The sequence below is a fragment of the Protomyctophum bolini genome (genome assembly GCF_963924005.1).
Source record: "Protomyctophum bolini genome assembly, chromosome: 5".
NCBI lineage: Eukaryota > Metazoa > Chordata > Actinopteri > Myctophiformes > Myctophidae > Protomyctophum > Protomyctophum bolini.
This window is the reverse complement of record NC_137866.1, coordinates 26,576,139-26,590,321: the sequence shown is the minus strand read 5'-3', so window position 1 is coordinate 26,590,321 and position 14,183 is coordinate 26,576,139. Positions and strand designations below refer to the sequence as shown.

Genomic DNA, 14,183 nt, shown 5'->3' with positions numbered 1-14,183 from the left:
AGATGGAGAAACTGTGACTGTAAGAAATATATTGAAAGAGATGGAACCACAGAGAGAAGAGATGTTGCGTTGGACAGTGACCAAAGTGAAAGGGGGACCAGAGAGTGTCAGCCATGCTGCTGTGGCAGCGAGGGACAGGTTGTACTCCTTTGGAAGTGTCAGCCTGTACAAGATGGACCAGATTGATATGCATGTCCTCAACACAGGGTCTCTTGACTGGAAGAAGCTTCCTCCAGTGACAACTGGTAAAGGAGAGCGACCCCTCGAGGACGTTCCCCCCATACGCTACGGGCAAACAGCTGTATTGATCAAAGATATCATCTACATCTGGGGAGGGGTTACTTACTCAGTTGAGTACTCTGACGTTCTTTATGCATTTGATATCAACACCTACAGATGGTTCAAGCCCAATGTTTCCGGGACTATTCCGACAGCGAGGCGCGGGCACTCAGCCTGTGTCTTGGGGAAGGTCATGTATGTCTTTGGAGGATACAACAAGCTGGGTAGATGCACTAATGACATCCACAAGTTGGATACCACCACAATGACCTGGTTGTTAATTAACACCAGACGCACTACAGCATCTGCTCCAGAATGTCATTCTGCCTCTGCCACCATAATCGGGAAAAAGATGTTTGTATTTGGGGGCCTAGGGGAAGACGATGACCACTGCAACAACATCAGTGTGTTTGACACGGAGACAAACCATTGGCTGAACACACGTCATTCTGCACAGCTTCTTCCAGAAGGACGAAGGGGTCATTCGGCATTTGCCCACAATGGAGAGCTATACATATTTGGTGGCAACAACTTTGAACAGGTCTTCAATGATCTGTGGAAATTCAATCCAGAGACCTCCTCCTGGAAGAAAGTTGAGCCCAAGGGGAAAGGCTCGCGTTGGATGATTAGTACGTCTTGTTGCATGGTGGGAGGTCGTATCATACTCTTCGGAGGATACACACCCGATGACCTGTACATTTTAGACTTGAGTCCTAGTATGCAAGGCAAGACAGAGTTTCTCAGGAGGTAGAGTGCCCCTCTGGGAAGCTGAAGGACCCTGTTCGATTCCAGGTTAGTGTCTAGTGTCTAGTAATTGTTCCAATGCTCCTCAGGATAACTTCCACCTATGCTCAAATGCATTTGACAAATACCCTAACATCAACTAAAGGGACATATTTACTATGTCAGCTCAAAGGCAAGGGGTGGTTTCTGTCCATCCCAGGTTCTTGGCAGACTACTGAGCTGATCAGTGCCACATATTTTGACAAAAACAATTGTTGAGGAACTGGCAGAAGGATTCCACTGCATGCAATGTTGCTTCTGGCTGTATTGTGTGCGCATGGCAAAGTACTTTGACTGTTATGCCCATATATGGAGATATACTGTATGTTCCCTTTTATGCCCATATTTGGAGATCTCTATATCTATTAGTCCTTGTCCCTTTATGACCAAATATGGTCATGGTGATATGCCCATATATAGTCAGTCCTTCCCCCTTTTGCATATTCGGCATAGAGATCCCTGATATCATCTGCCGGGCGGCTCATTTTAATATAAGATTCAGAACAGACACACATTTCATATAGAAAAGTCGCAAAATACAACATAAATGCAGAAATGTTACATTTATTCAGAGTGTATGCTATATAACATGAACATTTGCAATCACGCTCAATTCACATTTAATGACCACGTACGAATCTTTGAACAATGTAACACTAAACAATGAACAATGCATAAAATAAGTCATCATTTGTTGTGCTACATGGTGCTATTGGTGTCATTGTCCAATATGGAGACACCAGCAAGCCACACCGTCGTATTATGGAGTATAAATTAGGCATTAGCTTACACACAAACACACACTGGCTGTTGCAGAGATGTTTATTAGACACAGTTGCTCAGTGGTTTGCAGATGTGATCAACTGCAGTGCTATGTTTCTATCCTACAAGCAACTCATCTTATGGTATCTCAGGTATCCACCATTAGACAGCTGGACCAAGTGAATACAATAAAACATTCCTGGTTGGATTCCTTGCATCTCAGCACAGATCAGAATGTGAAGCATTTCATGCAGAAGAACAAAAGGTCCCCTAGTGCAGTGATACTCAACCTCAGGCCCGCGGGACCATTATGACTGGCCCACCAATGAAAATCTAAAAAAAAGAAGAAAAATAAATCTGGAAAATGAAATAAAAATAAATAAATCTGAATGAAGTTATCTTTAATTACATTATTATAAGTAATACTATTAGAGTGGGGGGGGGGGATGCAATGCAAATGAAAGACATATACTGTGTATCCCTATCCTGCTACCCTAATAGAAAGGGGTGCATGAGCACCTGGCCGTTCATTCGTGCTCTATCTCCGACCAAGCCACACTTCCACCACACATCTCTCTATGCAAAATAAAACCTGCACACTCCCACAAAAGACATAGACTACATTGCATTCGCCAAAAATGTCTTATTTACTGTTTAAATATTACTTTTCTGAAACACGCTATTCTTGCTCAACCTCAACAGCCTACGTCAGAATCGTCATGTTGGCGTCTACTACGCCAACTACGTTCACTTAATGGGGCCAGTCCTTCACAGTGACACACGCGTTAGATGAACCACGCGACCGGCATGGTTTATACCCCTCAATGTCGTGCCTACTCTACACTGCCATCCCAAGTCCCCTCCCCCTTTCACTGCTCCTGTGTGTGACCTGTGAACTACTCTCTGAGTGCACTGTGGCTTGATTTATATGTGCGAGGTTGAAATGTAATGCACATAAATTAATTATAGGTCCAGCAAGCAAATCATGATTGGCTGTTTGTGCTCAATAGGTCACCATCACATTCCGATTTTAGCTGTTGTATTTTGTATGACATTTATTTGGGCCAGTAGTTTCATATCTATCCTTTTTCCGACCAACACAGAACATGCTAACGGTGTTAGCGCGTTAGCATCCATCTTGCTTTTGATTTATATGTGCGAGGTGGAAATGTAATGCACATAAATTAATTATAGGTCCAGCAAGCAAATCATGATTGTCTGTTTGTGCTCAATAGGTCACCATCACATTCCGATTTTAGGTGTTGTGTTTTGGATGACATTTTGACCAGTAGTTTCATATCTATCCTTTTTCCTTTGACCAACACAGACCATGCTAACGGTGTTAGCGCGTTAGCATCACACAGCTTACAGCGTCAGTGTTGCATGAATACTTTCAACCATGACAATGCCGACTACTTTTGCTACACACACTTCCAAAGGATTATGGAGATGTCTTTATATTTTTTTTAAGGTTGAGAAATGAAATAATTATGGTCGTTTCTAATCTCAGCATTTCACAAGAGAAAGACGTGGATGCCTTTCGCTGCGCTGTTGGCGTTGCCATGTCTCATAGAAACAAGTAAATAGGTCTATAAAAATAATCCCAAAACAAGCGCATATAACAGGGGTCTGTAACCTATTTTCAATGAAGTGCCATGTTTTTATGTAATAATCACAATAACAATACTAATAATAATAATCATAATAATAATAATAACAATAAACTTCTTTGTAAACTCACTCATTTACAAACAAGCTCACATCAGAACAATAATGCATGTAATAATAATAACAATAATAATAATAATCATTATAAGAAAAACAACACTAACAACAGTACAGTACAGTACAGTACAGTACAGTACAGTAAAGACGTACAGTAAAGTACAGTACAGAGGACAACATTACAGTACAGTGCAATACTAAGGAGTGCAGTACAGTATCCTGCTACCCTAATAGACAGGGGTACATAAGCACATGGCCGTTTATCCAACAGCTTTCTCCCACCGAACCACACTTTCACCACACATCTCTATATGCAAAATAAAACCTGCACACTCCCAGAAAACATATAGACTACATTGCATTCGCCAAAAATGTCTTATTTACTGTTTAAATATTACTTTTGTCAAACACGCTATTATTGCTCAACCTCTACAGCCTACGTCAGAATCGTCATGTTGGCGTCTACTACGCCAACTACGTTCACTTAATGGGGCCAGTCCTTCACAGTGACACACGCGTTAGATCAACCAGGCGACCGGGATGGTTTCTACCCCTCAATGTCGTGCCTACTCTACACTGCCATCCGAAGCCCCCTCCCCCTTTCACTGCTCCTTTGTCGCCAACTACGTTCACTTAATGGGGCCAGTCCTTCACAGTGACACACGCGTTAGATGAACCACGCGACCGGGATGGTTTCTACCCCTCAATGTCGTGCCTACTCTACACTGCCATCCCAAGTCCCCTCCCCCTTTCAGCGACTCGAACAGCAGCTCCGTCCGAAAGCCCACAGCACTACTGCACAGCCCCACACATGTCACACACCCAAATGAATCGAATGAATGAATAAGGCGCTTATATCGCTTTTGCTCAGTGGATGGGACATTTACATTAAAAGCAATCGGATGGACGCGTGGATAACGGCATGGTTGTGTGCAATCGGAGGGAAAGCTTCCATAATCCATATAGCTTCCATGCTAGCTGCTTCAGACACAGGGGAGGGAGATGGCCCGGTCTCGAGTGCGAAATAGCGCTTATGCAACAATTACCCTAAAAACACAAACACATCAACTCGATGTCATTGTGAATAAGAATTTCGAGCGACAAAATAATTTTTGGAAGGACACTTTCACCCAGTATGAAGCTATATGTGGTAGCCGTCTGTGTCACACCAAAACTGGTGTCCTATACAATCCTGTAACGATCCTCTCTTGCATCTGGGCTGAGGCACTGCCTGCGAGTTGCCTCCGTCTAATAAGCAAATTTAGAAATTCCTGTTTGAGAGCTAGCTAATTTAAGACATCCGGTTGCCTTCAGAATAAAATAAGGTCATTTAATTCGTTAATTACATAATTATTACATTACATTATTAGTATTATTGTTACATTACAGTTATTGTAAAGACACACATTATGTTCCTGTGTAAAAATAAGTAATTCAATATATCTAAATGGATAAATGCTATTCACTACAGTGCATGGACTTTAAAAAGTGGAAATTATACTTCTGGATTTGCAGGCCTGGCGCCACGGGGGGGGGGGAGGGGTGTTTGCCCCCCTAAATCAACCTCTCTGCCCCCTTACATCAAAAGTGGAAAAAACTCTACAGTTACAGACAAAACAATTACAGGTACATTTCCAGGCATTCAATTAAATTCCCTTGCTTGAAAGGAAGGAAGTAAGGATGCATCTTAATACAGGATCCAGCAGCATCTTAATGATCTCCCATCTACAACTGGAAAAACAACATTCCTCACCTATAGGCCATCCTTGGGGTGGGGAGGGGTGCTAATGTAATTGTTGCAGTGGTCAGGGTGCTTAAGTGGCCAGCTACTGTAACTAGCCAGGGGTGCTAATGTCATTGTGCTGGGTGTGGTCAGGGTGCTTAAGTGGCCAGCTTAGCTAACAATAAGCTTCTTTGTAAACTCACTCATTTACAAACAAGCTCACATCAGAACAATAATGCATGTAATAATAATAACAATAATAATAATAATCATTATAAGAAAAACAACAATAACAACACTAACAACAGTACAGTACAGTACAGTACAGTACAGTACAGTACAGTACAGTACAGTACAGTACAGTACAGTACAGTACAGTACAGTACAGTACAGTAACGACGTACAGTAAAGTACAGTACAGAGGACAACATTACAGTACAGTGCAATACTAAGGAGTGCAGTACAGTACTATAATAATTTATAACCCATCCGTTACTACATGTGCAGGGCACACTACTGAGTTTAAAAACACAGCTGAAACATGAAGTGGAGTCTGTCAACTCCTTCTTCCCATATTGCGCTGCAACGACACTGGGATGAGGCCCCCGAAGGGGGCCGAAATTCTAGTTCCCTTTATAGCTAAACGGACAGAATTCTATTTTATTTGAATGATGAAACCCAGCTGCCATTAATAGTTGGAAATGGAAATGGAAATTGCGGAAATTGTAATTGCGGAAATTGCGGAAATGGTGGAAATGGAAATTGCGGAAATTGCGGTAATTCGGAAATGGAAATTGTGGAAATTGCGGAAATGGTAATTGCGGAAATTGCGGAAATGGTGGAAATGGAAATTGCGGAAATGGAAATTGAGGAAATTGCGGAAATGGAAATTGCGGAAATTGCGGAAATGGTAATTGCGGAAATTGCTCTTCAGTTATAGCTATCTATTTTCAGGTAGATTGTTTTATTTTACTCAGTCAGCCATATCACTACTCATTTTTTTTCATGAAAAAGGTCATAGCTGGGTAATCTATTTTCAGGCAAATTGTGTTTATTGTATTTTATTTTACTCAGCCATAACAATTTATTTTCTGTTAACCAACTTGCTGGCTGGCAGGCAGGCAGACAGCTACTCATAGACAGGCAGACAGACAGACAGCTACTCATGGAGAATTGGACAGGCAGGCAGTCAGACAGCTACTCATAGACAGACAGACAGCTACTCATGGACAATTGGACAGGCAGGAAGGCAGACAGCTACTCATAGACAGGCAGACAGACAGCTACTCATGGACAATTAGGCAGGCAGGCAGACAGCTACTCATAGACAGGCAGACAGACAGCTACTCATGGACAATTAGGCAGGCAGGCAGACAGCTACTCAGACAGGCAGACAGACAGCTACTCATGGACAATTGGACAGGCAGGCAGGCAGACAGACAGACAGCTACTCATAGACAGGCAGGCAGACAGCTAACCATAGACAGGCAGACAGTAAGACAGCTACTCATTGACAGACAGACAAATAACTACTCATGGACAGACAGACAGACAGACAGACAGGACGGCAGGCAGGCAGGCAGGCAAAGAGCTACTCATGTTATGTTATTATGTTATTATAACAGCTACTCATGTTATGTGCAATAATTTGTGCAATTATGGAAACAGCTCTTTGTGTTTATGCAAGAAAATGTAACACATTTATTTATTTACATATTGTGTGCATGCACATTGTACTTACTTGCGAAAATAAAGCAATTGAAAGAGAGAAGTTATCAAGTATCATTAATGTCGTAATTTTATCTACTGGCCCCTGGCCCCTTGCCATTTTTGTAATGTGGCCCACAGGTAAATCTATTTGAGTATCCCTGCCCTAGTGGTTATTCATAGTTGAGCAGTCATAAGCTGAGCTTTGTTTTGTTTTCACATTTGTTAACTCTGAAGTCTCTCACACTGAATAAGGACATGAATTGATTGTAGAGAGAGTCAAATGATACATGTTGAGGAAGGAGATTCAACATTTGAGTGTGTGCAGGATTTCCACTCCCAAGACCTTTCAGGCAATTTATCCAATTAAGTGCCTGAGACATACCCCGGTCAACTATTTCTAGCGTTTATATAGTATTAACACTGTACATGGATAACAGACTGGTACAAATTAAGCCCAGATGTCTTATCAGACATTCCATCGTATGTAAAATGGGATCATGGAGGGAAATGTTCTTCTTGGACATTAGGCTGAAGCAGGCTTTTGTGCCAAAAATCTGTGTTAGATAGATAGGTGGAAATAACCATACTAGCAGTCTACTTAGAGGAATGCTATGCCATATGTATGAGATTCCTGTGCGAGAGTGAGACAGAGCAAGATAAAGGTTCAAACCCATGATGTCATGAGTGTATGACTTGTGTCCTCTGATTTTAAGAGGATGCATGCCCCGGCCTATTATGCAGAACTTTCAGTGTAGCTTGAGTGACTCCAAAACAGAAATATAGGTATACCAGCATTAACAGTAACAACTTTAACATGATTCACAACACACAACATAGATTTAACAGTTTTTATACAAAGTTGTGCTTGATTCAGTAGCATGCCGTTCTTACTTTGAATGCAAACAAATATTTGGTGAGTTACCGTAAATCAAGCACAGAATAGTCTCAGCCCTCCACTACTTTCTCTACTATACCACCATCTACTATTCACCATGCCAGCAAAGGTTTGTTGAATTAGCATCACACAATCTAATTCACAAATAGATCTGCTAAATATGTGTGGGCCTTTCTACCAAATAGTTCTCTTTAAACAAATGAACGTAGCATAACAACATAAATCATTAGCAGAGGAATTAAAAGCACATATTTCCGAATACAACTGCACTAAATCGGCTTGCATAGCTGGATTGTTTAATCTCGATAAAGGCTTCCTATCTATCTATCTATCTATCTATCTAATCTTTATAAGGTATTAGCTTGGATGGCAGACAAATCATTCAATTTATGCTAACTGACAGACATGCAGTACAAAAACACCTATTTCTTGGTTTCAGTAAGGTATTGTGATCGTTTGGGTAACGATTATAGTGAGTTGACGTTGATGACACATACTTGTGAAATAAAAAAGGTGCTTGGTTCAGTTGGTTCCATGCAAAGTGTAATCGTTCTCCATCACTGAACTGATACTGATTGCATAATTGGTATTCCAGTGGCCAACTGGTTAACGTACCCAGTTCAATATGGCACCAGTGTTGTGTGTCTGGATTCACTTTACTCTCTATTTATACACTGTGTCATGTGCACAAATGGATAAGTTTGAGATTGATTGATTGATTGGGGGTAGTGTGTGTGTGTGTGGGTGTGTGTGTGTGTGTGTGTGTAAAGACATACATTTGGACAGAAATTGAGGAGAGAATGAGAGAAATATAAAGATATGAACCCAAAGAAAGAGCATGAGTAATGAGTAATATATGATGTAATACTATAAATGATAGTTTAAGTTTTTATGCGTGAGAATGTGTGGAGGAGTAACAAAACAAATTAAAATGGGAAAAACTGAATTCAAAATATTCTTTTTATTAACAAAATTCCCCCCAAAAAGGATCTAAAAGTCATCCATTGTCATTACATAGGAATATTGATCGATAAACTATAAACAGGCCTTTCACTAGAGCTAAACCTCTAAGCACAGTAGCTTACATTTGACTTATAGCTAAATGTAATTTTAGACAGCCGGTCTGGGTCTGTCTAATTCAAATCCATCCACCAATCATTCATATAAATAAATATGCTAATTCAAGTAGACAACTGTGAAAAAGAGAGCAGTTATACAGAAACCACCAAGGTGACTAAACCATGGAAATCAGTTGACATGGGCCGACCAACGAAACCATTATTTGACGTTTGGCTTACTATTGTTGTCATGATGGATGCACGGTATATTTTGGTTGATATACAATTTAGGCATTTAGTGGACGCTCTTAATCCAGAGCGATTTACAGTAAGCAAGAACAAACACCAAATACATACAAATAGTCACCAAGAATCATCCGTAAGCTCAGAACCTAACAGTGGAATATCTATATAATGGATCTATGCGTATACAGTATACACTATAGAGTGCTATGTCTACATAAAATGCTATCTAAGTTACATAAATTGAGCCTTTGCATACGCCTGCAAGGTCCTCGAGGCTAGGGCAAGTGCTATGGCAAGTGCTACTATACGGGCCAAGATGGAGTCTGAAGAGATGAGTTTTCAGACTACGGCGGATATGGAAATTAAGGAGAAAAGATACCCTAAAAGATTACATTGTTTATTTTCTGCTGATAAGTGTGTTAACTTGGCCTCGGCTGACCCTGAAAAAGATCTGTCATTTAGTTTGTTTACATGCACTCCAGAATTCAGTACAATAGCCACTATAATTTGCCATCCCTGTATATAAATAAAGAATATTCTGAAGATTTTGTAAACTGATGACTATAAGCAAATAGCAAACCGGATGAACTGACAAGTGACTACACGGTATTTCCTCTTAAGTTACTCTTAAACAGAATAAATGTATCTTTGCTAAATATTATATCGCATAAATGGGATATAATATTCACCTTCTCAAGAAACGAACAAAAAAGAATGTGATGAAATGTATTTGGATCTTGATGTACATGAAAGCATTCTTCCTTTTGCATGACATGACAAAATGTAATAGTCCAATTTGTAATAAACAATATGAACCATTAAAAAAAATCCTAACAAAAAAGAAAATCACAAAAAATAAAAAGGAAACAAAATAATATACAAAAATAAATGAATAAATATGCAACATCATAAATAAATAAATTTGGTAAATTCGAACATAGTAAAAAAAAGAGAAGAAAAAACAAAACTAGAAAAGAGTAAATGAACAAATGAATGGAAGATAAGAATAGCAGAAAATGCTTAGTCTTTGCTCAATGATGTTTTTGTTTTGTGTTTATGTATAAAAAAAAGAGCAGTCTGTGATGATGGGGTGGGGGGTCTGGTAGGCCAATCATGTCCAGCTCACCCCAAAATGTCAGTATAAAATAATATAAGTGATCAGTGGAAAGGAGAATAAAAACTAGAAAAAGTTCCCCCTCGGCCTGAAGTGCCCTGGTCTCCACCAAGGCAGTTCAGGTTGTGGCGCTATAGTAGGCCAATGTGAAAAAGGTGCCATTTGTTCTTATGCCTTGGATGGCAATTGGATGATTTGAGGCATTTCGTTCCAAAAATGTGTTTTGCAAAAATCCACCTGTTGGTGGCACTATGACAGGCCAATGTGAAAAGGGAGGGATATATTCCTCAGCCTAGTAGGAAAGTGAGTGAAAGATTTCATGTAAATCACACGCTCCTCTGTTCATGATTTGAGGCTTTCCACAATGTTTCAATTCAATGTGCGTCATTGTAAATATGTTGTCTTTTACAGTGACTACTACGAGGATGGCCAATACAGTGTATGTCTAATGGGAGATCAAAAGAAAAAAATAATATATATAGCAAGTGTGGCTTTTGTAATAATAGTGCAGTTGTAAAAGAGCTTTGTAGTTGTGCTGCAAAACGATTGTAATGATGTTTGTGTGCTTGCTGTGTGTGTATAGTGTGTGTGTGTGAGTGAGTGAGTGAGTGAGTGAGTGAGTGCGTGCGTGCGTGTGTGTGCGCGTGCGTGCCTGCGTGCCACTCTGTATGCAATGTATACATTGCATCATCATCAAATCACAACACAATGTCATGAAACATTATCAATATCTCAATATCTGACATTATGGCAATCGGTGGTCATGGTCAAAGAGGTAAATTATTGATTTACACATTGTCATGCACAACTTCTAATCTAATCATTGCAGAATCATGAGACTGATGAGATAACAGACTTCGATGATATCGCTGAAGTTTACCATTTCGCGTTGCACAAGGTTTAACTCATCCATCGCTTTTAAGAAGTGCCAAAAAGTCCCTAAGCGCCAGTCTCTATACATTTTTTTATTTAATTTTCATTTTCATTTTTTTGTTTAAAAAAAAAACAAAAATGGTCCAATGTTATACCCGTCTGAAAAAGACGATAAAGACGTCGTTGGCGCTGTGGGAGTTGCTAAAAAAGCAGTCAATTAAGTCGTTGGCAGACATTGAGTTCTTTTCACAAAAGGACAATCAAACGGTGGCGCAGGAACCAACACGACATGCCTGTGTGTGTGTGTGTGTGTGTGTGTGTGTGTGTGTGTGTGTGTGTGTGCGTGCATGTGCGTGTTTTACATGGCTGTTGCTATAAGCTACAGTAAGACTGCGGGTAAGATTTTGAGGGGCTCTTGTTTAACCTTGCCCTCTCTCACAGTTAACATTCAGAAAGTTGGAGGTAAAAATGGCATTTTCTGTTGCTTATGTTTCTCGGCTACAAGGAGGGAAGAAGCCAACACTCTTTTCCCTCAATGTCACCTGGCTGTTATTTTTTAGGCAATGTTTTTTCTTTACTTTGAATCTTTTCTTTTTTTGGAAAAACCAAATGCAAAAGAGATACATAAATAGAAAATATAATATGCAAAAAAACAATCAAATCAGATCTCCCCAAGGCTGATGCCTAAAGCTTTCTTTCGAAAAGGTCTGGCTTTAAAAGGCGATTTAAAGAAGTGTACATTCTTTCTGTTGTTTTTTTAAGGTTTCAGGATGCCCTTCAGTCTCATCCACAAACATCACCCATTTACTCTAACATTAAAAGTCTTGAGTTTCTCTCTCAAAATGATCCCATGTTTCAGGCAAATAACATACAGTACTCCTGTACCGGCAGTGTATTGGTAAATGCATGTTTTTCTATTTTCTAGAATTGTCTTTCTACCATTACATAAATATTCAGTAGCATTGACTGACAATCGACAAACACCACCATGAAAATATTTCCCACATATCAGATGCTACGTAACCTGACTCCGCCAGATTGCGGCAGTATTGAGTTCACCAGTTCTCTCCTCCTGCCTGCATCTCTCAAAGAAGAAACGATGAACCCGGAAGCAGCGGGACAAAAAATCTAATATATCCATAATCATTTTGAGTGTTGAGTTTACATTTGCGCTGTGGCACAGCTTCAATATGGCATAAGTCTCGCGTTGATCCCGCCTCTAGCGGCCGCATACGGCCGCATATTGCTCCGGCCAGAATTGGTCCGGAGTACATCGTCTCTGCCCGAGAGATACCAGACTCACCCTTCTGGCAGAATGCAAATGTTGTCCAGCAGGGGGAGTGGCTAGATGCCCAGCTGACATCTCTCTCTCCTTTTTTTTTTGGATCAACGCTAGTCTAGCTACGAGTTCTTTTTCCTTCTATTTCTTGTAGCTAGCTGGAGAAAAGCACACTAAAAGTTTCTAGCAAAGCTGCAGAACTAGAATCTTCTAAACTTAAAAGCACAACTAGTGGCCGATTATGGTCACGGCAGGTCCACACTCAGCAGTAAATCAGTCCAGTGATTTGTAATCAAAAGGACAGTCTAGGAAGCCCAAAGTCCTTTCTATCACTATTCCTCTTTTCTCTGATGCATTGTATTTACCTCAGGTTTTCATTTGAAATAAGATAATCAGCATAAAGATTTATTTTAATTGTGTCCAGTCTGTGTTAATTATTCCAACAAAGACTTTTTAGTTCTCCAAAGGCAGGTGTGGTAAACGACAGGACACACTTGAAGGATAATATCCAGGGGGGCTCAGTTTCCTCGACGGTAACATGGTTTCTCGTCTACCTTGTCTTTTGCTCCATCTTTTTTTAACCCTTTGATTTCTCTCCATCCTGGCCTTTCATTAGAACCTACAATGCCTCAAAAGGAACCAACGTCTTCCTTAATCGCCCAACACGTCAATGACATCATCATCATCATCATCATGATCCTCCTCCTTCACGCTACGTGTGCCGCCGCCGCCGTTCCGTCCGTTCACAACCAGCACCGAGCCACGGTGGGCATCTGATCGGGCGGAGGGAGGGGAGGATGTGAGAGGAGGAGGAGGGTACTGGGAGAGGAAGCTTGCTCCCGCCGGGCCAGGGGTAGCGGCTGGACCCGGTAAGCCGCCAGGGAGCATTGATCCTGGGAACAGGCCTGCCAGACTCTGCTTGTAGGACAGAGGGAAGCCCGGGGGGGCCATGCTTGGGTTCAGCATAAACGGAGGCAGGGCAGTGGAAACGGAACTGGCAGCTGATGATGATGATGAGGAAGATGAAGTAGAGATGGCAGTATCAGTGGTGCTGGCTCTTGCAAAGCCAAAGTGATCAGGGAACATCAAGCGTGGATGGACCATTTGGCTGTGGCTAGACTGGTAGTAAGGAGGAGACCCTGCCCCCATGAAGAGGGGCTGCCCCAGTGACGCTCCCAGAGACCCTAACATGGCAGGGCCGAGCCCCAGAGGAGGCAGCCCGTAGCCCCCCGTGAAGGGGAAGCCTTGTTGTGAGAGCAGTGGTACCGAGTGCTTTCCGGGAGCTGGCTGCTTGCTGCTGTGCTCATCCATGGAGGCGGGGCTGCATGCAGGCGCCTTGCGTTTAGCTGCCATTCTCAGATCTTGGGCTGCGTTGTCGACGTCCATGTTGGGCTGGGCGTTGGCGGTCAAAGCAGCATCTGGATGGTTAGAGAGGTTGAGAGCTTTGTTGTTGTTGGCTCTATTAGTGGCGCTCTCCTCCGCCCTCTCCTGATGTCCACTTGGGACAGCAGTTTGGGACTCTGTGCTAACCGCGTAGCGCTGCAGCTCACTGACCATTTCAGGGCCGTCGGGTGAAAGAGGGCGGGTCACGACCTTGGAGGTTACCTGCTGCTTCCTGTCAGGTGACATGCAGCTGTTGCTGCCATTGGTTGAAGCCTCCTCTGGTTGGTCCTTGGAGTCTGAAAGTAGAAGAGAGTATTTAGTTATGGCAAGCTACTGTATACTGTCATACGAAG

The 14,183-nt window shown here is 41.6% G+C and overlaps 2 protein-coding genes across 2 annotated transcripts in view; one reads left to right on the top strand and one right to left on the bottom strand.

Annotated features, from left to right (window-relative positions):
* Positions 1–40: 40 nt before the first annotated feature.
* LOC308315030 (kelch domain-containing protein 3-like) lies at positions 41–1,030 on the top strand (the record flags this gene model as incomplete). Its single annotated transcript, XM_080762854.1, has 1 exon — positions 41–1,030. The coding sequence occupies one exon, from the start codon at positions 41–43 to the stop codon at positions 1,028–1,030; it is 990 nt and encodes a 329-aa protein (XP_080618980.1).
* A 7,810-nt stretch (positions 1,031–8,840) lies between these two features.
* Positions 8,841–14,183, bottom strand: part of LOC308315095 (helicase ARIP4-like) — a 44,297-nt gene continuing 38,954 nt past the window's right edge. The window contains exon 22 of the mRNA XM_080762924.1: positions 8,841–14,126. Coding sequence (XP_080619050.1) covers positions 13,099–14,126 — 1,028 coding nt within the window. The 3' untranslated portion in view covers positions 8,841–13,098. The remainder of the gene's footprint in view (positions 14,127–14,183) is intronic.